The following is a 25,596-nucleotide window of genomic DNA, read 5'->3' as shown; positions in this document are numbered from 1 at the left end:
TTTTGGATCTCTGCTAAGTTGATACTGTTTTATTTTATGTAATTAAAGTTTCATTTAAACATTAAAGTATTTGCCTTCAATGGTAGCTCCTAAATGTTTCTTCTTTTTTTTTCCTACCTGTATTTACATGAAAATACCTCTGTCATCTGTTGAGATGTCAAGAAAGAAGCTGAATGCCATTACAACTAATACGACGTAGAGCTGTTCATGCTCTCATCTCTTAGCATCTTGAGTGTGTCTCTGCTGTTTGTGAATGATGTTGTAATTGATGAGGATCTGGTGAAAAGACTGCGCTTGCAGGATATTCAATGCCAAAAGATTATACGGTCTGTCGGGTTAGAAGAAGATGGGATTCCCCGGTCCACATGAATTTACCTCACATGGGTATTTCAAGAGGCGGGTTTACAAAATCAGGACTATTTTAGGTATTTTTAAGGAAATGATGAAAAACGCACTCCAAACTCAGCACGATCCAGCAGTTAGCAATTTAAGAAACCAGAGAGGAAGGGTGCAACTCCTGCTTCTTGATTTGCTGCTGGGCCATTTTGGAAGTTCTTTGCATATTCTTCCCTCAGTCTACAATTCACACAACCACGCCGTAGAGGCAGGGGAACAATATTGTTAATGTTTTCTTATCTTTGTGTTACTGAGTTCTTAAGATTTAAAATTTCATGTGTATGGCAACGCTATTAAAAGAATCAAACGATGACGATGTGTCTTTTGTTATGTTTTTTTTTAACTTCTTGAATAATGTGTTGTAATTTCATCTGTATGAAAAATGCCAAATAAACACTGCAACATGTACTGCAAGTTTGCTGTTGAAAGTAGTTTTGTATGACAAAAACAGGAGTTTCACTTGCTTCTTTATTTACATTACGCTCGTCTTCCAGCGTATTCTTACATAGTTTGTCATATATTTAAATTAAATTACAACTGAAATTGAAATCTCATGCTTAAATATGATAGACATCGTGACAGACGTATGACAGCGCCGTGTTCCTATGCAGTTTAAAACCACACACAGAGTTGCTGTATGCTTACAGCTTCATGAACATTGATGTCAAAAACAGAAATGAGGTTCACTGGCTGTAGGACCAGTATTAGTGACACTAGCTGGGAAGTTCTGTGCAGCCAGTGAAGGAAAAGTCAGTAAATGCTGGATGAATTCTTGTCAGCACACCTTTCTGGACAGATGAATAATGTACACTAGCAGAAACCTTGGTCGTAGATTTTCACCAGACGTTTGATGTGGAAAAGTTTTTGCCGAAGTTCCTTACTCTGCTTCTTCTTTGCTTGATACTCAGGCGTCTAGAAAAAACAAAATTTAAACAAGTGTATATTTAACAAACTCAATATTGTCAATTGTAGTAGTGTTACAGTGCAGGAATGAGATAGCTAGTTTATCTTATAATCTGGACTGTAAAAAAGCTAACTGCATTTGTCTAATATATGAAAACATGTCATAGCTCCCCTTAAAGAGATTAAAAAGTATATAGATGGCCACATTCTGCTTTCAGGTCCTTCTCTGGGTTCCACCCTCCCCTACTGCTAGTTCCTGATGTTCCTGCTTTTCATGTCACTGGTGCTGGTATGAGTCCTGCAGCCACTGCATGCTCTCCAGGGACTATAGAAGTTGACTAAAGTTGCCTTTCCTTAGCTTAGCTAGTTTTTATTTTTACTTTTTTGTAGGTTTCTTATGTGCCTAGCTGGTTTTTGCTTGTTAAACCCGACTGATTTATTGTGACCACAGGGAGCTTGTAGGGGAGAGTTGCCATATTCTTCTCATATTCCCCTTTTTCTCTTGTTTATCTTTGGTTGCTAGGGAGTCGAGCAGTAGGTCTGCTTTTCTGTTGAGTAGCTTCATCAGTCAATGGGTTTTATTTCATTTTGGTTGCTGTGTTGGTTTTGTCTCTTCCTAAAATGAACTTCTGCTTCCTTTTATTCACAACCTGACAATAAATCTTTTCAAACCGACCCAAACAGCCTCCTCATGTTTCCCCATCTAGTATTATGTAATTCCCCTTACATCTAGGCCTATTTGGGGATGTAACATGGTCCCCCCCAAAGCCCCCAAATTGGGCTGTTAAATCAGAGAACGATGAAATGGCATGTGGGAAGATTTCAGACAAGCAAAGATGGTGAAAAAGTCTTGCCAATTTTGTTTTTATTGATTTCCCTGGTGACTCTAATCCTGCATTTTTTCTGTTTGCGTGACCACTGAAAAAAATTTAGAAAATACCCCTCAGCTCCCTTACTGCAAGACATCAGAAAAGTTTATGGGCTTAATCACCAGCTTCAAGCCCTACTGATTATAAAACAAAGGTCATTTTAAAGAAATGGTCCTCAGCAGAGTTAGAAAGAAGGAGCAACAACTTATGATAAACAAGTCATTAGCCGACTAGCATGCAGTGTCCCACTTTTTCACCAGCTGCGTTGATTTCAAAACGCTAAGATGACGTTGGAAGAAATGTTCGGTTTGACGCTTCACAACTGATCTTTAATTTAACCAATGAGTGATGACGCAGCAGGCATATCCATCTTTTATATTCAATCTATGATTTTAGGTTAGTGTATGTTTAATTTACTCAGTTTCTCTCTAAAGTGAAGAAACTGCAAACTTTACATTATGACATCACAGATCTTCTTATACTCACACTTTTAAGGCATTTCAGTTGGTTATACTCATCTGCCACACCCTAAAAAAAGAAAAAAGAAAGGTTTTGCTGACTTTATGCTGGGAAATGTCAAATACTTAAATACAAAAGCCACAACCATGACTGGCTGATATATTCTCCTGGCTTTTCCACTCTGTGCACCTTATTCCTGTTTTTCTCTACCTGGTACTTCATGGAGTCTTCTTCCAGTGCGTCCAACTCTCGGCTCAGCTTGTGCATCTTGTCGCTGATGTCATCCAGCTCGCTGCAGAGGATCTTATAGCGCGACAGATCTGAGTCAAAATCCTTCTTGTATCTTCTGCGCTGCTCATCTGAAGTTATCTCTGGGTACAGCCTGGAACAGCGTTAATACCAAGACATGAAATCATTGTTACATTAAAACTGTTATTGGGGCAATGGCAGATACAAAGGGGAGCTTTTCATTAGTATCTCCACCAGTATTAAATTAGCTGAACTCCCTTAGAGGCAACTGTGATCCTGACCACTTCTTTCTGATATTGCTGTATTTTACTCTAAAATATTATAAATACTGTGTCATTTCTTTATTAAAGATGTGACTGATTAGATAATTGTTCCTCCTCAGGGTATGATCTTTACTTAATCGTGGGTATAACCAAAGGGGATTTTTAAAAACTGATACCAGTGCTAATTTTTCTTGCTTAGTCAACATCTGCAGTGATATTCAGCATTTTTTTTTATTTAATTCTATTCCTTCATAAAAAAAAATTAAGAGACTGTTAAAAGGAAGGAAATGCATCTAAACCAGCACGTAGACTCTTCATTTAGATGTAATGCATATTTTTAACATTATATGAGTAAAAACACATTTTTCTTGTTAAATAAAGAGACGTGTAGTTTTTATGATTTCAGGTTCAAGACTATATTTTGTATTTATTATTTAAACTACTCTGAACACCACTGAAGCTTCTTTTGCTTTGAGTAAATACTTTCTCACACACTGAACTCTCTGAGGTTGCAGCAACCTCAGGACATACCTGTAGAGGTAATCTGTGTGGTCCCGGTCCAGCCCGTTGCCGGTGTCTCCTGTGGTGTAACCAGTTTCATACTGCGACTCGATCATCACCTGAGCAGCAGGCATTGGCTCTCTGTCCTTTTTCCGTTCCTTCTTCACGTAATAAGGTGGAGGCCTGATGCTGTCACTCTCATCTGAAGAGCTGCTGGGACAAACTTTGGCCCTGCAGTTTTGGTACAAAGGCTCAGCACCATGTGTCTTGCTCTTGTTTGCAGAGAAACTGTGGAAAATCAAGACTTAACTGAAGATCAGGAACAGGGAAACATAACTTATGTGTTTGACACTGTGACGAAAATGTGTCTCTTTTTGCTTTTTGTACTTCATACTTGTTTGGATTTGAAGCCAAACGTGTGTGTGTGTTTTTGTAATGTGACCTATTATTTGAACACAGGCCACACTGGAGAATCTGTGCGTCACAGACTCATTTGCTGCAAACATCACCCACCTGTTGGTTTTGTAATTTCCCTCACTGTGGATGCTGACTGCTCCATTGCCGTAGGAGACCGCGCTGTTCTCCGCCCTCAGGTCTGGCGCTGCTCTCTCTGACACAACAACAGTCGGTGCCTGCTGGGTGCTGCGCACTTCTCCAACATGATTCACCTAAGACAACATCCGGACCGTCAAATCATAATCTCCTTATTTACTTCCAGGACCTCTGGTTTGAATAACCTGAAGTCTTTATCTTGGTGTTTTCTGAGATAACGCCATATTTAACACGATGATATAAATAATATAATCCTCCAGAGTTGTGAGATGTATTTTTTTAAGCCGGAAAGAAATCCTTCGACTGACTCTGTCGCCTAAGTGGAGAAGTGCAGAACTGGAGGGTTCTCCAAACTGCTCAGAAACACTTGGCTGAAAGTCGGCATGTCCCTGCCAGACGCGTTCACATGTAGCCAGACTGATACAAGGGCAGACACAAACGCTAGCCTTGGCCTCAGCATGACTGTGTGACAGCTCTCATATCCATTCAGCCATTAAAGAGAGAGAAGCACTCCTCCAGGTTTTCAGCATGAGCTCCCCCTCACCTAAAATAATCTCTTCATTTCTTTCAGCAGCTAACAGAGGCGATTCATTCGAAGGACACACGCGCACAATACAATTTCCCGGTTCCATCTGATGTGAGATGCATTCCACCAGAGCGTTAACAGTGTGAGAGCGTGTGAACATCAATATCATCAGCAGCGCGCTGAAAAGGCTGAGACTGCGGCGAAGAGTCGCATGTGTTTATCAGACAGATATTTTAACACCTACAGTGTAACAGATGCTGCAACCACTGTCAAAAGAAAACATCCTTATAGGGTACGGAGAATATCAGACACTGGAACTGCATTACGCCTCATTTGATCCACTGTCATATGCATCATTAATGAAGGCTTGTCTGACCTATTTCTGTAACAGGGTGCAGTCACACAGGATAAAGGTCTAGCGAGCTGATGTTTGAAAAATGCAGTCAGTGAAATAGATCTTATGAATGTCAGGGTTGCAAGTCAATCCCCCATGTGAGGGTGTGGGGGTGTGTGGGTGGGGAGCACCTAGAGGAAAGCTACAAGGAATTTGATCCACTGCGGCAGACAGGTGCACATTCAGCTGTTATTGTTAAATCCAGACATCGGGATTATTATTAGTAATGGTTCTGATTACTACCTAAATCTGCAGATATTTCTAATTAAATGATTGTGCTGTCTATAAAGGGCTGCCAACTATTAGAATTTAGAAATTTACCCAGGAAAGCTGTTTTTAATGATTGCTTTGACTCACTATTATGGTAATTTGTAAGCCATAGAATCTGCGACATTATGTAAACGCTCATCACAATAAAATCTCTCTGTAACCTTGAGATATTTTTCCTTTGGAGGAGGTCTTGTCATCTGTTCGACTCTGGGGTAACTCCTGATGCTGATAAAAAAAAGCCCCATTAATTACGTTTTTTTTTAAGCAACGCAACGCACAGTTTTCAGATATCATAACGCATTTTCTTTTAATCTACTTTTCCTATATTCCCTCAATTATCTCCCTTTTCCAGTCATGTAGCACAAAACCGGGGGAAATTACGTCTTAGCCAGGAGTCTAATCTGCAGCAGTGTGTAGCAGCCCCTTCACAGACTGAATCATTTAGTGCCACCACACTCTGTAGGGATTCACACAGCAACACAGAGGCAACTCAACCCTTTTTATTCATTATACATGCCACATACATTATATATGCCTCCCTGCAAGGCAAGCATCTTCAGTGCGAAACAAGAGTGCCCCAGAATAGGGCCTGCCTCTTGATGAAGCAACTTGGTACATGCTTTGCGCTGATAGGAAGAATGTAGGCCAAGACTTCACTGAACTTACTGAATACGTTGCTTCCCTTGCCCTAATGAGTCACGGTGGGCCTGATACGTTCATGTCACATGGCTACTTTAATGGATTAATTGCTGCTAAACATCGCATCAGGCTACTGCGAAATAAAAAGAGCACATAGCGTCAAAGCAGCAGGAATAGCTGGTAAATGCTGGACCGCTGATGCTCTCTGAGAAAAGCTCTCAAACCAATTTTTCTTTTCCTCTCATTGACACATGCGTCAATAAAACCACAAAAGAACTAATTCTTTAAATTCCTCAAACCCCACATCCTTGCTGAGGTCATAATCTGAGATGAAGCATACCTGCATCTCTGAGAAATGCAAAGAAGGCAGATTGGACAGTATGTGCAGTATGTTCCCATTAATAAACGTGCTGTGGAGGATGTTTATTAGTGACATGACAATGAGCCAAATTGCACCTCAACGTTCTGTGAGCTTTGTAGCAGACCAAGTGGCAAAGTGATGGAGTTGTGCATCAGATGGCATGGTCATTCCAACAGCCTGACCTAAACCCATCATGGTTGGGATGCAGAGGGAGGAAATCAGTCAAGAAATGCTTATCGCAGCTGGCAGCTCCTGCAAGACTGCTGGAAACAATTTTTATGATAACTTAAGGAAGTCGCTTGTCAGAATGAACAGCGCTCAAACCTGTTATCAAAGCAAAGGAGGTTATTTGAGGAATGCTTTGTTCACATTTTTTGCTCCGCACATTCAGTAAAGGTCAGAAGTTTACATGCTCTCATCACAGGCTTGAACGTTATGGTAATTTGGGGCTATTTTTTTGAACTGTCCTTTTTGCATGGTGAAATAATTATACAGCATTCATCTTTAATGGCTCTAAAAAGAAACAACAAGAAGTGGGTGCACGAGTTTGAATTTATTTTGGATTTTCTCTAATTCCCATACAGGCTGATGGGCAACTTGCTGAGGGACATTTAATCAAATGTTTGTGAGAGTGAGTGTCAATTAAAAGCCCCAAATTACCACGACTGTAAACTGTAATTGTGTTATTTAAATTTTTTGATGTCTTCAGGACTGTTCTACTATACTGTCATGTATGAAAATAATGAAAAACCATTAAATGTGTACAAATTGGTACTATAGTTCAAGCACATGTTTTTTCTGTGGGTAAAATCTTGACCGATGGAACAAAGTGGTGCTGCATGTTAGTCAAGAGCTTCTATTTCTGTCTGTCTCTTTTATCTGTCTCAGCTTTAAGTAGATTTTTTGGTTTCTAAGTCATAATTTATGTAATGTAAATTTAAACAAAAATAAATGTGACAGAAACAACATAGAAATAATGTTTGTAATCTGCATCATATTCACAGCAAAGCACATATCTTATCCCATTGATAAAATCTAAGAAGTCAACCTGCTGTTCAGGGTCATTTCTTTAGATGGATATTGTACTGGTTTCTGTGGGTTTTGGCTGATTATGTGGAGAATAATATCAATTAAAAAATTACTGAACGAGGTGCCGACACCTTTGCTACGTGAGGTTCATTTATTGCCGTCTTTGTTGCTGTATGGTGTAATATATTATGTCATATGTTGTAAATCTGTGAGGTTTGGAACAAAACAACTTAATTTTATTTAGGGACAACTAGTTAAAAAAATATGTTTACCACAAATTCTTCTGGTTCTAAATGAATCGGTCTGAGACTGTGTGCAAAGTGAAACTTAAAACCTGGCTCTTAACCATAAAGTGAGTTACTTTATGAGCTTCCTGATCAGTTTCATGTCACTAAAAGCTAAAACCTGGACCTTGTAATGCTGTCTGACTGTCACTGTTAAATGGTTTCTATGTGCCTGTTATCACTAGTCTGGTTAATCATCAGTCAGAGTGAAACCTGGGAGTGTCAAGGATAAACACCAGTATTCTTTGATTCAACATCGACAGGTATTGTGACTTTGTGACACTCATTTTTCACTGTCAATGCATGAAAACCTCAACAGATTGTTTATATAAATGCTGGGAATTCATTGGTGCTGGTATCTGAAAAAAAGCAATTGTGACTGTTTAGGAAGTGATGTCACTGTAAAAAATGAAGTTATACAAAAATAAGTCAACATCTTTTTGTTAATTCACTTTTTTTTTTATCCTCAGCTGATAAACATCAGTTCCCCATTTATATGCTGTTTCAAAAATTATAATGAGACTTTACTCACCCAGTCCTGTATATCCTGCCCCTCCGATGGCCTGGCCACGGCCTCATCCCAATGGATGTTAGCTTTTCCATGGCGCCAAATCTTGCTGCGGGTTTTGTAGGCGAAGTAAGCAGAAAACGATAAAGCCACCACCACCAGAAGACCCAACACAAACGCCACTGCCTGAGGAAAGAGTGAACTTTGGATGGATGGATGGATGGATGGATGGATGGATGGATGGATGGATAGATAGATAGATAGATAGATAGATAGATAGATAGATAGATAGATAGATAGATAGATAGATAGATAGATAGATAGATAGATAGATACTTCCTGCTAACCTCCTCGGGGTCCATGTAGCAGTAGTGTTGCAGGTATTGATTGAACAGAGGAAACCCCCCAGGAAAACCGGCCCCCACGCTGCCACTGAGGCTAGGGCTGCCCTGGATGTTCTGACACATCATGAGCATGGGGTTGTACAGCATGCTCTGCGAGCTCTGAGACATCGGGTTCACACCAATAACAAAGATGATGTCAATGATGCCCTAGACGACAAACCGAAAGCAAATTTAATCATAATAAATAAGTGATTTGCCAATGCCACAGATTAAAAACACAGAAGTCTCATGTAGTTTCTACTTACACTAAAAAGTTGGCTCAAACGTTTAATTTAGCATCATTTCTGAACACAAAAGGCTGCAATTCAGTTTCAGGTCAAAACTGACTGATCAGAAGAGGATCCCACTGATCAGCCCACAGAGAACATAGAACCACTGTACTGTGTTCCTCCTCTGAGTGGGGTCCTTCTGCATGGAGTCAGCATGTTATCCTGTATCTGTGCGGGTTCTCTTTGGCTACTCTGGCTTCTTCCTACTATTCAAAGATATGCAGCATGTTAGGTTAGCTGGTGATTTTAATCTAGCCGAAGGTGTGCAAGTCAATTAAATGGTTGTCTGTTTCTCATATGCTGTCCCTGCGATAGACTGGTGACCTGTCCAGGGTGTATCCTGTTAGGACAACTGCTTTTGAAAAGCAGAAGAAGAATGAATGGATGGGTGATGAGTGCTGATCGAAGGGATTTGATGAAAATGAACAACTGAATATATTTGTGACTTGCTTTGTTTGTTGGGTGAGACAGACTCACCTGAAGGACAGCTAAGATGATATCACAGATGAACACAGTGAGGTAAAACCTGCATGTCCGTATGCTCCGTGACCGTGAGAAACTCGCCACCAAGAACCCCAGTGACACCAGGAAGTTGATGGCACCCATGGAAATCATCGCTGCCTTGGCAGACTGAGGCGTCATGTAGGAGCCGCCATAGCCGTAGCTACCTCCATAATATCCTGACCCCAACCCTCCAACACTTCCAGCATCAACAACACCATATCCCCCATACCCAAATCTGTTCATGTCCCACACCAAAGTTGACGCTACTAAGGCGAAGATGAGGAAACACATGAGCACCGTGGCTCCTTGGAAGGTCTTGACAAAACCAGGAGGTGAGAACCAGCGGTAGAAGTGTTGAGGCTTCCCCTCCATGTAGTAAGACTCTGGTGGGACATCGTAGGTATAGGGGGCATTCTGGCTTCGAGGGGATTGGACACTCCTTGGGGGATACAAGCTGTGGGAGGTAGTGCTGTAGGGTGGGCTGTACACAGGGGGGCTATCATAGTACCGAGGCTCATACATGGTTTACTGGATAATGCTCCAATTTCACCTGGAAGAGGGGTGAAAATGAGACAGAATTAATGCAAGGGTAAATGACTTGAGCCTATATAGATATCAGCACTATAACATAATGCATTTAATAGGAGATTTTATTATGCTAAGTATTTTAATTCAATTTTTTATAGTGTAAATTCTTCAGTGGGATGTTTTGATGAGCAAAATGACTTTCAAAATCTAAAAGATGAATTCACTTCCAACGCATTTTCCCTGTCCCTTTAAGCCCTAATTAAGTGTAGCTACGTTTTAGTTATAAGCACCTTTTTCAGCTCACCAGCATGCAGCACTCTCACCTCAGCCCGTCCCTGAACCCTTTCTAGTGTAGCTGACCCACACTTCATCACTCCAATGAGCTCAAACCCAGCACGCTTCAATTATTCAGACACACAGCAGATAAGAGGTGAGCAGCCATGCGTGGTGTTTTCAGCAGTGGAGAGCCACAGACATAGCCCCTGTTCTGCATGTTACCTGTGAGCACCTGCTGATTGTCAGCACCACTTAGGGAGGGGTGAAGATACAACTTAAACCCCCCAAATTTAACTTTTTCTGTTTGATTTAAACCCGTGAAATAACGAACTCGTGTACTCCTCTGTTACTGCAACTGTGTGCTAATTGTACATAACTGAACATCTCTACATTAAAAGAGGCTCATTCCACTTCAGCCCAGAAAAAAACACTTCTGTCCACTGTCATAACGTGTTTAAAATATGAGCATTTTACTTGGTCGTAAAATATTTTAAACTCATTTGTTAATGCTCGGAGGTTTTCTTTTAATCAATCAGCATCATCAGCGAGGTTAGACGGTCAATAATAATTAAGAAAATTCTCTTTAAATGTAAAAAACTTCAGAGAGGAATCAACAAGGACATATGAGTTACGCAACTTACCCAAGCGCCGTGAAAAACTCATAAACTTTACACCGATCCAGGTTCAGCTGCTTAAACCGCGTCGTTCATGACTCCTGGCCACCACCACACCGTCCGCTTTATATCCCATCAACGATCGTTAACTTCGCCTTTATTTTACTGGATGGATAGTTTCTCCTAACAAAACAATGAAAGTTTCGAAAGCTTCACCCACACTCTCCGGAGCTACCGAGCGTCTCAGCAGGGGCACCGTTCACCCGCTAACGACCTGCTTCACCCACGTGCTCGTGACAGTTTATACCCAGGCTCCTGCTACATTCAAATTGCAGTTTACAACCTCCAACCTAAGTATAACCTACTGATATTCAGCCCAGTCCACGCATTAGACCGAAACCTTTTTGACAAATCTTTTGATAAATTCTAATATAATTGTAAAAGTACAATTCATGTGATCTATGATTCATACTTTATACAATGCAGAGTGATACTTAACTACAAAATCATAACAATAAGTGCATAACTGCTTTTCCCAGACAGGCTGGTCTAAGTATTTCAGACCTTCAAAACCTTGAAGGTGATTGGTTACAGCAGCAGAAGACCACACCGGGTGCCATTGCTGTCAGCTAAAAACAGGAAACTGATGCTACAATTCACACAAGCTCACCAATACTGGACAAAAGAAGACTGGAAAAATACTGCCTGGTTTGATGAGTCTTGATTTACTACCTTACTGCCTACCTGAGTATTGTTGCTGACCATCTCCATCCGTTTATGACCACAGTGTACCCATCTTCTGATGGCTGCTTCCAGCAGCATAACACAAAACTCAAATCATCTCAAACCGATTTCTTGAACATAGCATTAAGTTGGCTATACTCAAATGGCCTCTACAGTCACCAGATCTCAATCCAGCAGAGCAGCTTTGGGATGTGTAGAGTAACATCACAGATGTGCAGCTTCCAAATCTGCAGCAAATATGTGATGGTGATGTCAATATGGACCAAAATGTCAGAGGAATGTTTCAAGCACCTTGTTGAATCTATGCTAATTAACTATTAAGGCAGGCCTTAAGTCCAAAGTAGTTGAGTCTGGTACAACTAATAACTTGTGTAACTAATAACATGGCCAGTGACTATAAATCTGTTCTAATGGGTGTATATGACAAGAGAAAGGATCAACAGGTGGTTTTATTTGTTGTTTGGTTTGTTGTTCTTGTTGTTGTTGTTGTCTTAATAGAAATACCACAGCGGCGGATTTCATAGATAATATCTCTACATTGTGTATTCTATGAGTGCCTGTGGCAGAGTCTACTGAGAACAAGAATAATATTTCTGAGCCGAGTTACTTTACAATACAATTTGGAGAAATTATGCTGCATTTTCCTATTTAACATTTTAAATCAGAGAAACTATGAAATCTCCAAAATATATTAAAATCATTAGATTAAAAATTATTGCCAGTTTCCAAGTTCTGTTAATTTGGCACCTGCAGTTTTTTAACTGAGAACTTGCTTTCGCTGTGATGCCCAAAGAAGAAAAGTGAAAAGTAAAGAAATAACAGCATAAAATTAATATAGTTGTAAAAAAATATTACAGAAAGATATATAACAATCCTTTAACTTTATTTTATTTCTACATCAAGCATGTGAACGTTGCTCGGCCTTCACAGAAATGACAAGAAAGTATTTAGAAACACAAAACCGTCAAGTCAAAGCTCTACAGAAGAAGCATCTCTTATAATGTTGTAGCCCAAGGAATATAATCATGTCACAAACCAGAATTTGTGTAAACATTGATCTAATTGTACATGAAAATACAATGATGCGCAACAATCAGACTTTTCCAGAAGGAAGAATGTTGTCTGTCACACAAAGAAGCAGACATTTTAAAAAGCGTTTTTATTTCATCAGTTCATCAGTTGCTGTGGACACTTGTTTCTGATCTTCTTCATGTCTGACCATCTGCCATGGTCTCCTGGTCATAATCACGGATTCTGTTTTTAATGTGGCTCAATTTGGCTTTCAAGTAGTCACAGCGTTCCTTTTTCTCTAGGAAAGTAGGGTCCTGCGAAACATGCACACAACAGTCTGCTGATTAATGCCTGAAAGCTCTATTTCCAACCTTTCTTACTGATTCATTCTGTAATTGATCTGTGTTAAACATGATTTTTCAGAATTATTTGCATCAGTAGACAATTACCGAATAAAAGCTACTATTACCTGGGCAGAACACAGAACTCTAATACCTCTATGGTTAAATTTGAAAATTGCTACGATTGATTTCAGAGTGAGCAGCTGTAGAAATCGCGGTTTATACTGTCATTAAAAAAACAGAAAAAAAGGTTAAAAAAAATTGTCACTTACATTCCTTTTCTGGTGATACTTCTTTACAATACTTTGAATCCTGCGTTGGTCCTATATGAATAACAAAGTAATTAATTCCCATATAAAAAAGGAAAACTGATGGGAGGTCGGTATGAATCTCACCTCTTTGCTACTTGTCTCTCGGGGGAGTCGCTCCATCATGAGATCCAGCTCTCTGAACTTACTCAGAGTAGCACTGATGTCTCTGTGAAGGTCTTTGTATTCCTGATACTGATCATTGAAAACTGCTTTGTACTTTTCCCTTTCCTCCACACAGCTGATCTCTGGATACTTGCTACAGAAAGGAGACACACAGTAAAACTGATTCTCTGTATGTTTCGAACTAATGGTGTGATTCAACTTATAAATGTTAACTTACATGATGTAGTCTGCAATGATGTGCACTTTGGGGTTCAGATTGACTGGATTCTTTTGGACGTCATGTAGAAGATTATCCCGATTGTTATAATCTTTACTCAGCGCTTTGTCAGCTTCATCATCCCTGAATGATATGCGTTTTGTTGTTACCGGTTTGAGTGGGATGGACTGTTGAAACTCCTCCTGAGGCTGAAGGTAAAAGAAAAACATCATTTGGCAAATACAAAACAAATGAACAAGATGTTCACAACACTATACTGGCATGTGCCATCATTACATGAAGGCTTTTATTTTGAAAAATACAGCTGCATTTCTTTAATGGAACTATTATGTTCACATCTGGCTTCTCATCCTTTCTTATTTTACATTACTATACATATTATCCCAACACACCATTACAGAAAACTATAGAGACATGTTTACTGCACAGGTTATGTGGCGATCTGCACTCACAGTAATATGGTTGTTTTGTTAGCCTACAGTGGCCCAGATGTTGTTGTCAACAGCTGGAAAGGCCATACATTGAAAACTAATTTGCTTCATTCTTGTTTTATGCTTCAAATATTTGCTGTGGGTTACTCATGGGATATATTTTGCTAAACCTCCAATCATCTGTGTATCTGATATTTCTATTTAGCTCTATCAAACCTGCAACGTCACAGAGCAGGCAGCCCTCTTAGACCTGTTTATTTGCCAGTGGGGAAATGATACGGTCATGGGAGCAGTGCTGATGTTATTTTATCATTATCAGTATTGTTACTGGAACAAAGTAGCTGTCACGATCCTGGGTCTTTTGACCCAGCGTTTTGAGTTTTAGTTTATTTTAATGTTTATAGTGTATGTTTAAAGTTCATTAGGTTGGCGAAGTTCATTTGTTTATTAGATTCCCTTTGTGTTTTGTACCCTTGTATTTAAGTTTCCCTCTAACTTCATGTGTTTCATGCTGCGTGTCTTTTGTTGTCAAGTTTGTATTGTCATGTCTGCGTCTCATGTTTCCTGTTTTATTTTGAAGGTCTATGTCAGTATAGTCAGCTTTGCTTCCTGGTTATGTCAGATTAGTGTCAGCTGTTTCCCCATGTGTTTCCACTTCCCCTAATCACCCTTGTGTCTGTTTAGTTTGTGTGTTCTGTTCATTTATTGTCAGGTCGTCTGTTGTTCCACATCATGTTTCCAGGATTTTTCCATGTTCAAGGTTTTGGTCTTTGTTTTTTGTTCAGCAGTTAATTTTCCCAGTTTAGTTCTAGTTTTTTTTTCCTGTGTGCCTCTGCCTTTTGTTTTTGTACTTTTTTTTTTATTTTTAAATCAGCCATATTAAACGACTTGCTTTTTGTTAATATTCAAGTTTTGGGTCCTTTTTGTCAGTCCACACCGTCTGCCTCTGCCAGACTGTGACAGTAGTTGCCCTTGTGCCAAAGATGCAGGTGATAGCTACATTTGCAGGTGCAACTCTGTTCTTTAAAATTCTAAAATACTGCCACACAAGAAATGAGCTAAATATTAACCAACTTTAACAGAAAAAACTGTAATGATGAGCAATTTAAAGGTGGGTTTCCACTATATTAGCCTTTCACAGAGAATTTAACTGTACTGTATTCATGAGGATACCTTCATATATGCAGCTTTGAAATGTATTTCAGTCAGTCTTCAGATTTAGAAGACCTGGGCCCTGTTTCAGGAAGCCGGTTTAGTGGAAAAACTGAGTAAGTATACCCTGAGTTAACGAAAACTCTGGGTTTTCGGTTTCACAAAGCGAGTTCAGATGAAGCCTCAGTGAGTCACTATGACGACACACGCCGTGAAGCTAACCTGCCCCCTAGCAGGTTTACTACAACTAACCCTGACTGTCTCCGCCCCTTTGTCGGAAACCTGACAGTAGGAAGTGTCAGACATGGCGTGTCCCTTCCTTGAAGAGCCAGTAGATCGTGAAGCCCAAATTCTCCGCAGAGCTCTCCGCCGGGAGAGAGTGATCAGAGCGCGTTTGGACATTTTATCATTTCCTGATGATTTCCTGTGTGAACGTTACCGTTTTTCAGCACAATCTATAAGTTATTTGAATAACATCCTCAGGCCATATATTGCTCATGTGACACATCGCGGACATGCTCTCAGTTCTGTACATATTATTTGTATCGCACTTCGGTTTTTTGCAAACGGGAGCTTTCTGTATAATATTGGTGACGCTGAGCACGTTTCCAAGGCTACCGTCTGTCGGGCAGTCAGGAATGTTACAGTTGCACTGAAACGTCTCCTGTACTCGTTTGTGGTGTTCCCCGGTCATAGACCCACAAGATTTATCAAAGAGGGATGCCACAAAATTGCAGGTATCAGGATGACCAAAACTTAATTTATGATGTGGTGATACTTGAACTACTACTTAAATTTTACATTTATTCTCACGGTTCCCAGGCGTGATTGGCTGTATAGATGGCACTCACATTCCAATCATTGCTCCTTCAGTAAATGAAGGAGACTATGTGAACAGGAAGTCTTTCCACAGCATCAATGTACAGGTACATAGTTCCCTGTAGCATTTCAAACTAACAAATTATTTCATTATAGTAATGGATGCTAATTTGTGTTCTCTGCACTGTGAAGATCATATGTGATGCTGCCAACATTATCACAAATGTGGAAGCCAAGTGGCCAGGCTCTGTCCATGACTCACAAATATTCCGTGAATGTACACTGAGCACAAAATTTGGACATGGTGAGTTGAGAATACTGTAAAATATATAAAGACCAATTGCTTCAGGGACATTTGAACTGAAGTGTATCCTTCTGTCTTAGGAGAGTTCACTGGCTACTTGCTTGGTGATAGGGGGTATCCATGTTTACCCTATTTGCTTACCCCTTACCCTGACCCTGAACCGGGCCCACAGCAGCGATATAATCTGGCTAATTGCAGGACAAGAGCCAGAGTTGAAATGACTATCGGAATGCTTAAGGCCCGGTTCCAGTGCCTGCAAAGACTCAGGGTCACCCCAGAAAGGGCATGTGACATTATTGTGGCATGTGTGATTCTTCACAACATTGCCACAATTAGAGGAGAACACTGTCCTTCTGAACCAAACAGCAGTGATCCAAACCATGAACATCCTGACCCTCCCACGGACATACAAGATGGAAGAGCAGTCAGAGACACCATATGTCACAATCATTTCTTTTGACCCATCACCTCAACATGTTGAAAGAAGAATAAACAGATTTTTTGTTCAACTGGCTTTATTGGTCGCCTGTGTTTCCTGTACACAAAGTATTAAAGGATGTAAACCTCATAAAGTGTCTCTGTTGCTTCCTCCTCCTTAACAGCTGTCAATGTTTCTTCATTATTTTCCTGTAGTAAAGAAATTAACAACATTGCTGTTCTACTGTAAACTCATATAATCTGTGGAGTATTACTCACAACTGCATGTTGGTCTGGCTCAACAGGAGGCTGCACCAGATGCAGTACACCACCACCATCAACTGATAGAATATGAGGTTTATACAGGTCACTTATAACTTACAAGGGACCAAATGGCAATTAACAAACATACCAATCACCTTACACTTCATTGTCATTATGCTCTCAAAGACAACCAAGGCTGAGGGAAGGCAAAATCAGTAGGAAAATAACTTCACTACAAAAAAATTCATTATGGTAAAGAGTTTATCAAATGAATGAGTAGCACTGCAAAGGTGACTGTGAAGAAAGGATGTATGCACATCATGTATTATTTTGAATTTACCCCCTATGTAGGCACTTGTGTCTTGTGGGGTTATTGACTCAGAGGATGTCCCCGCAGAGATGCCTTCGGCCACAGGGCGCCCACTGTTTTGGCTGAGGGCCAACTGCTCAGCCTCTGTGAGTGGTGGTGGTGGAGGACCCCCACCTGTTTTTCGGGCCTCCGCTTTTTTTCTGTTGGCTATAACGGGTCACATTTGAGCATACAGAGTAAGCAAATATGTACTTGTAATGTGCTCAGATAATTTCAATAGGTGCTTAAAGAAAGAAAATTAATGTAGCCTCTAACTGCAATTGATTTACATCGGACAAACAGACCAAGCACTATGGCTCATAATACAATTACACCTTTCCTGTTTGGACTATATTTTTATATTTCATTTTTACTTGCTGCCAGGCACGTTTGGGGCCTGTTGGGTTGCACCTGCGCTCACATCACGTCACAAAATAAAATGTATAAAATAACAAATAAAATAACATATGATAAAATAACGTGTTAAATGGGTGGAAATCCCTCGATCAATGTTTATATTAACACTCACGCATTGACTCTGTCGGCTATGTTTGCCATGCATGCTCACTTTCTTTTGCAGCTGTCGCTGTGTTACTTTTTTCCGCGGAATTTGCATGTTATCGGCATATGCTGCCATCAGAATTTCGGCCTCAAGCGCTGTAAAATACATTGACCGCGCCTTCTTTCCCTCCGTCTCCATGGTGACTCGCTTAATCTGTGCTCCACTGATCAGGGCTTTATGTATCCTCGTCCGCGCGCTTCACTTGGGGTTAAAGCAACTCCGCGTTGACTGAACTAATTGTTATCAGCCTTTCTGAAACCGAATATTCCGAGTTGGACAGTTCGGGGTTACTCAACCCTGCGTATCGTTTTTCACTCTGAGTTTTCTAAACCGGCTTCCTGAAACAGGGCCCTGACCTTGTATTTCATATTTGTTTACAGAGGAGTAAAAATCTGTACCTGGTTCTCAAAATACTGCCTCTCTCTACGTGCAGCTTCATGCCTCCACATCTTCAGACATACCAGGAAGCTTCCTAGATACAGGGCCATGTTGATGAAGATGAAAGCTGTTCCTGCCATCTGGCCACCATCAACCCGACACAGATTTGCGACGATGGGGTTAATACCTATTGTTGTGTAGCATAGCCCCCCGCGATTCAAGTCGTTCAAGTAAACTATCCCTGCTGCCATGTAGAACAGGAAAAGAGCCACGTTGATGAAGGCCTCTGTCAGGGGCCACCACGAGGAGTCGAGAAGTATAGTGCGATAGTACATTGTCATTCCCACCACCAGGAGACACAGAGTAAGGATCCATGAGATTCCAGCTACAGCTAGAATGAAAGGAGTCATAGGACCTCTGTAGCTGTACCCAGACAGGCCCATCCCATTGTTGTATACACCATTATAGAGTCCGTAGCTGTTGGACCATTCACTGTCTTTCTGAATGTAAGCAATGACACACGCAAAAACCATTCCTCCAAATAGGAGCTGAAGTCCAGCTAGAAGCCTGAGCAATCCCGGCCATGATTTCAAATAAGAGTACTTCTGCTTGTAGACCTCCACCTTCTCAGCGTAATACTCTGCAGGGTGGATGCTGGACAGTAGTGACTCCTCTACTGGGACGTGACCAAAGAGACCGTCAGTGGGACTCTCTCTTATCAAAGGCTTATGTGAGCTGTGACTGGAGCTTCCCAGAGATTCATTCCAGTTCCGACGCTCCACCAAGGGACTTACAGGGGGGCTCACTCTGGTCCCATTGGGTAGGATCTGGATACCAGTTGTGCTGGCTTCAGAGTCGCTTTCTTTTGTCCATTTTTTGCCCCATGACTGAGGGATGAGGGATTTCAATCTGTCTTTCAGGCTTCCTTTTTTTTCCTTCTCTTGCTCAGCATAAGGTGGAGAACTGGATGTGCGACCTGTGGAGGTCGCATCATCCTCACCATCATCGGTGATATTATCCGGTGTGTGAGTAACCCATACAGCAACTGGTGGATCTTTAATGGTGGAGGACCCGACCACACCCTCCTGGTCTTGTTTCTTGAATGATTTCATGCTGTGGGCTGATTTTGGGAATTCATTGGAAAAATCGCAGAATCTTTACCACGGCAAGACAAAGAGAAGCTGTGGGAAAGAGAAAGAATAGTAGCATTCTACAAATAACATTCAAACATCTGTATATCAGTTTATTAGGGTAAAAATGACGCTATATATGTGTATACATACACATATATCTATACACATATATGTGTATGTATATATCTATCTATAGATAGATATATAATCATTTGTGGGTTTCTACTACTGAATTAAAATTTACAGGATATAGTTAAAAATAAAAACCTTCCCGATAAACACAAATGTCAGATTCTTATACAGTGAGGTATCTTGTGCATAGACCTCCTCAACCAGTTGCAAATATATGGTGACACAATATCTCTATATTGAATGGAAAATGAAGGAAAGCCTCGATTCAAGATTTCTAAAAGACAGTTGTGTTAGTGGAAAGCCATTAGTCACACCATGTCAAACAGCATGACACATACACCACAAACTGCTGGAATACAGCAACTCCAAAAAAGACCCCAACATGACTCCAGTACTGCTTGGGCTTTGCTAATTACAGAGGACTTGTGTGAGTTGTGACTCACACAATGCCGCGGCTCCGTGTACTTCACTACTGTCGTGATACTATCGCTGAATTTTAAAAAACGGGACACCTGATTCTACATTTGTTTTTCAAATGTCAAATCCAACAGCTTACCTTGACCCCAACTCTCTGGTAACGTAGAGATGGCACTATCTCATAGGATTTTTGAGCCGCAACTGTCCAGCAGGCCCACACAGTTCACTCTCTTCAATCTCTCGGGTGACTCACTCCTGGTTTAGCACACACAGGGAGATTGGCTAATGTGTGTGGACAAAAGAGGTGGTACTAAAAGCTTAAACATTAAACCTGAACCGCCCCTGCGCTGGTGCTGACTGGCACTGCTAGGTTAATCTGTGGGAGAGAGAGTGGCTGAAACTGTTGACATTCATGGAGTGCATGATGTTGGCGCTTTGCTGATAAAAATAGGTTAAAAGAGTGGGGAAAAAAGTACACAATCTAGTAATTAATACTGGATCAGGGACTCCTGGGTACACACAAAAGTTCATCTCGTCAGCAGTTCTTAAAGCATTACGCATATCACTTAAGACTATCAGCAACAGGAGTTTGTCCATGAGATTTCACTTTTCTTTTTAGAGTTGAGAAAGTGTTTGATAAGCGACCCATATTATCAATTACATCTCGTATCTTGCATTGGTATAATACTGCTTTATCATCCCATCATTTATGAATTATTCATTCTCATCTCAGCTGTGACTTTGTGTTAGACTGGGAGCTGGGTATTTGGCACTAGAGGGCAGCAGGCTCCCATGCTTCTCCTGCTCTGAGTTTGGTTTGTCTCTTTATCCCATTTAATGTGGCTATCTTTCCCAGTTACCTTTTCAGTGTTGCACTGAGTGTATTCAGACGTGGCCCTGTGAATAATGGCTACAATCTGCGTTTTAAGATTAGTCATGTCCTCTGAGCTAAATTCATAAAATACATTTAGTTGTAGATGAAACTGCAGGCTTTGATGATGACGTCTCTAAAGTGTTACTGGAACACTTCCCATAAGCGATGACATTGTGATACATGTCTTTTTATGTATCATTTAACCCTCCACAGCTGATTCCAGGAATCATTCCTGCTGTATAGCGTGGCATCACTCGGTGCCAGCGATTGTTCCAAAACAGATTTTCATGTAGAGAAAGCTCGGGGCAAGGACATCTGTAGTCCACCACCCCTCCCCACCTACAGAAAACACGCACGCACACACAAAGCAGTACTCATATCCTATACAGTACAATGATCTTATAATTTGAACAACTCTATCAAGTGCATAGGGAGTTGGTGGACCTCCGGTAGCCCTGGGCGTTGGGCTAAACCTCATTTGGGATTACCATAGTTGTCCACTGCTGCAACACAGGCACCTACTCAACTGCATATAATGTGGAGGACAATGCAAAAGCATGTTTAAATATGTTATTATATGAGGTAATACTGCTAGCTTAGTACAGTGCCTCTCGGTTTGGAAACTGAAAAAGGTACATGCCTCACACTCAGGCAGAATTTTACTGATCTAAATATAAGCATAATGGCATCACCATCATCATTGTAGATTTCCGGAAGAGGGGTCATAACAACCATCTGCCTCTCTTCATTGGCAGTGAGGCGGTGGAGAGGGTGAGCAGTTTTAAATTCTTGGGGGTAACTGTGACCGAGGACCTGTCCTGGGGCAACCATATCACCTCAGTTGTACGGAAGGCCCAACAGCGCCTCTACTACCTGAGGAGACTGCGGAGCGCACACATTCCCAGATCTCTGATGTTGAACTTCTACAACTGTGCCATCAGCAGCGTTCTGACGTATGGATTTCTAGTGTGGTTCCCCAGCTGCACCAAGGCCGATCAGCAAGCACTCCAGCGGGTGGTGAAAGAAGCTGGCAGAATTATTGGAACAAGTCTGCCAGAGATCAGTAATATCTTCCCCACTCGCTGTCTGAGGAGGGTGCACAGTATCCTGCGGGACCAACATCACCCTGCGCGCCACCTTTTCCATCTGCTGCCCTCAGGGAGAAGGTACAGGTCTATACAGGCCAGAACATCCAGACTGGCCAACAGCCTGTATCCACAGGCTGTGAGGCTCCTGAACTCTCTGCCCCCCTCTCACGGACAATAACCATATCCAACTTCTTAATAGCAATGAACTGGTCTGCATTGGTGCATCATATCTTTATTCTCTTCCCCCTCCTGCCCCCCCCCCCTCTTTCTTAAATAGATAACTATCATATCTGATATCATATCTCACAGTACAATAATATTGAATGGGTTGCATTGTTGTATTTTGTCATGTTTCTCAGGTCTTTGTCTGAATTTCTACGAACATTATTGCTAAGGATTGTCTTATTGCATTGGAGTCACACTGGGTTAAATATGTACACTTGGGTTTTAGGGGGTATTTATTATTTTCTTCTTTTTTTTGGGTTGTATGGAAGCCCCAAACGCAATTTCATTGTTCTTGACAATGACAATAAATAAATAAATACTAAATACATCAAATGGTACAAAATTGAATATTTTTCAACTTCCACTTTATGATTTTTTTTTAAACTAAGTGCTTAATTCTATGACAACCTAAATACCTGCTTGGTCTTTGCTGTCAAGAGAGCAGGTAGCAAAGGTTTAATGAGTCAGCTGTTTGATATGAATAACCTGTCATTACCGGCCACACCATTACCACTGGCTTTGCTGATTATTTACTGATGTAAATAAAGGCAATAGAGTGAAGAGTGAGTCCTTGTGAGGTGTGATGTAGTGTCAGTGTGTCAGCTTAGATTGGAAATAACAGTGTCGATCATCATGGTTTCATAAACAACATTTATTGTGCCCATCTCGGTTGTGGGCCAGTACCCCATCATATATATATATATATATATATGTATATATGTGTGTATATATATATATATATATATATATATATATATATATATATATATATATATATATATATTTACAGATGAGGCATCAATGAATCATGTTAGCTGACTCTGTGTTAAGTTGATAGGGAAACTAGGCCTACACAGAAACAAGAACAATACTGTATGTGTACCAATCTGAGTTTTTAGCCTTGGCTGAAATGATCCTTTCAAGTGGAAAACATCCAGCTAGCCAAGCATGTGTGAGTGTGAACATACACATACGCAATATATAGTGCATGTACACTTTCACAGTTGAAGTCCTAGCATATGGTTTGAGAGTTTTGAAAAGAGCTGCCGCCTTCTTTCACTGCTAAATGAAGCAGAGAAGCAATGGCAGCTTCCAGCAAGCAGCCTCATTTGCAGCCGTTCATTCTGTTCGGATCTCAGCAGATGAGGAGATACAGATAGAGCTAAAAAGACAGAAAGAGAAATGATGGATGCTGAAATAAGTGACACTCAAAAAAACATTTGGTGGAATGAAAAGGCCCTTCACACCCACTCTCCACCACTACACCAAAACCAAAATCAATACTCTCTCTGATTTCCCCAAGTGTATGCCAAACCACATTAGTTGAAAGCTATATGCAGGGCATTAAGCATAATGCAGCTCCTAGCTGCTCGTTCCTGAGAAAAGTCAGCCTTGTAATAAATTTAATAACTTAATAAAAACACTTCCCCATGTCTTCTGCAAGTTTTCCCCATAGGATCTTTTCAAACCGTGCTCTTCAGGATCCTATATGCTGATTCTTCTTCCCCCTGTAATTCCAAACTCCAAGGGTGATCTTCAGTCCTCTGCAACATGACTCCATCTCCTATTTCCTCACTGTTTGGCTGAGCTTCAGTACCCTCTAGGGGAGATTGCTGGTAATTTAATGCCACTATTCTTGCTTTTCACACTTCAGCACAAGGATAAGCTGAGTGAATTAAATGTGTTTATTAAGACAGATTGTTAGAGAAGGAAAGGATGGCCATGCGGCATAATTTGTGTGCACCTTTCACAATTTCTGCCTCTCTTTCCTACTTGGGTTTCCACCGTAAAGCGAGATTTAGTTCTATGAGAGCGCATTCAATGTCACATATGATTGTTATCACTTTAGAGGATAAAAACAATATTTTAATTACTTTGTACTAATTGGATTGTTGAGGAGCTGTTCCCTGTGTTTCCACGGTTGCATGTCTTTGGGGTTGTGTAGCAACAACAACAGGGTGACTGACTCTGCCACTTTTGCGGGATATCGGTCTGCTGCCAAGTCCCTGCAGATTTTACTGTAATTAACCAGCCAGAGCCTTGTTTGTGCATGTGGACATGAATAGTAGCTTGTTATTTGAACATTAATGGCTGTGTACGAGTGTGTGTGTTGTGCACAGCTCACAGTTCACCTTGGAACAGCGCCCCAGCAGCTGCGTGTCCTCTGGAGTGCTGTTTATATCAATACTTCCTCCTGTAATCATGTTTTAGGACGGCCCATGCCTCAGTTTCACAGGACGAAACGTGTGATGTTTGCGTCTGTCAACACATTTGCCAACCCACCTTTCAAGTGTCACATTTGACTTTGGGCTTCTGCCATTTTCCTTCCCTCTTGGCATGGGAAAGTTTCAGATTGGAGTACGCAAATGAAACGGGAAGTAAAGCATTAGGAAGATTATTCAAAACGGAATTTTCAAATCCCAGCGGAAGAAAAAGAAAGAATAACGGTCATAGATGAAGATAGTCTTTAATGTTGACCTTGGTGTCTCTCCTTGTTAGGACAAAGGTTCACCTGCAAAATGAAGGAACAATGAACAGTATACAGAGAACATGTTAAACCCATTTGCCATCCATTAAAAGTTGATTTATTCCAGTGCTACTACGTACATTATGCATCATGTGGCAGTGTACACAGAACAATGATTTGGTTACATTTTTTCAGTTTTTTGGGGAGTGGGGGGTTCACTCTGTACTCAGCAGAAGTGTGTTCTGATGCCTGCTCTATGACGAAAGCCTACTTATAATAAAAGTCCGGGATGTGTTAATCATTTTGTCTTATCTACCATTATCAGAGCAACATCATGAATGTCCCTCACTTCACTATGAAATACTGTGTATGTGTTTCATCTTCTAGAAAAGGATCAGTTCAGTAAATATTAGAATGGTGTTTAGGCTGGTCTTTGTGATGGGATACAAAGAAAACCAATTACAACAGAGTAAGGAACAGCAGATCCTGGATTAAATTTCCTATCTGCAAATGTAAAACAATAAAAGGTCTTTTGGGGGTTTCTTTTGTAACTGCCAGAATTTCAATCCCCTCGTGTAATTTCTAGGCATTTTTTTTTCTACATACCTATGACATGCTGGCAGCCACCTACCTTTACCTTTTCAGCTTTGTCCTGTTTAAATGGTGACATCTACAATGAGGTCATATTAACAGGACACCCAATCTTGCTGTTCATAACCTTCCTGTCAGTGAATGAGCAAAGTCTTTGCTTTTTTTCGTGCCACCCGATGAAGTCCTTAACACCAGCATTGTTATGTCTCTCTGGGGAAGAGACTCCAGCATCTGTGATCCTTTCTGTTGTAACTACACACCAAGTACAAAATGGGACATGACCTGGGTTTCCATTGCTTCTTCCTCCCTTGCAGTTTTTTTTGTTTGGGGTTTTCTTTTTTTTTGGAACCACTTCAATGTCTTTTCTGCAGGCCATCTGTCAAGCCTACTTTTGTATGAGGGACTGATATTCTTAATAATGACAGATGAAAAACGTGAGGGCGTACCA

General features: G+C 40.8%; 2 protein-coding genes across 3 annotated transcripts; both read right to left on the bottom strand.

Annotated features, from left to right (window-relative positions):
- Positions 1–1,206: 1,206 nt before the first annotated feature.
- ocln1 (occludin1) lies at positions 1,207–9,902 on the bottom strand. Of its 2 annotated transcripts, none has more exons than XM_085377051.1 (8): positions 9,354–9,902; positions 8,551–8,754; positions 8,228–8,389; positions 4,126–4,308; positions 3,671–3,912; positions 2,838–3,009; positions 2,655–2,696; positions 1,207–1,308 (listed from the first exon to the last, which is right to left on the bottom strand). In XM_085377051.1, the coding sequence occupies exons 1-8, from the start codon at positions 9,900–9,902 to the stop codon at positions 1,207–1,209; spliced, it is 1,656 nt and encodes a 551-aa protein (XP_085233177.1). The 2 variants fall into 2 exon arrangements, with proteins under 2 accessions (XP_085233177.1, XP_085233178.1); XM_085377052.1 differs by having other exon boundaries at positions 3,671–3,928; positions 4,154–4,308.
- A 2,796-nt stretch (positions 9,903–12,698) lies between these two features.
- On the bottom strand, positions 12,699–20,139 carry LOC146613649 (MARVEL domain-containing protein 2-like). The gene is made up of 6 exons (XM_085377050.1): positions 20,043–20,139; positions 18,242–19,402; positions 13,546–13,733; positions 13,290–13,461; positions 13,167–13,217; positions 12,699–12,867 (listed from the first exon to the last, which is right to left on the bottom strand). The coding sequence occupies exons 2-6, from the start codon at positions 19,331–19,333 to the stop codon at positions 12,751–12,753; spliced, it is 1,620 nt and encodes a 539-aa protein (XP_085233176.1). The 5' UTR covers positions 19,334–19,402; positions 20,043–20,139; the 3' UTR covers positions 12,699–12,750.
- Between the last annotated feature and the right edge of the window lie 5,457 nt (positions 20,140–25,596).

Source organism: Diplotaxodon limnothrissa, linkage group LG18 (assembly GCF_057381915.1).
Source record: "Diplotaxodon limnothrissa isolate DT_005_m linkage group LG18, D_limnothrissa_male_GT1.1, whole genome shotgun sequence".
NCBI lineage: Eukaryota > Metazoa > Chordata > Actinopteri > Cichliformes > Cichlidae > Diplotaxodon > Diplotaxodon limnothrissa.
This window is presented reverse-complemented; position numbering and strand designations above follow the sequence as displayed.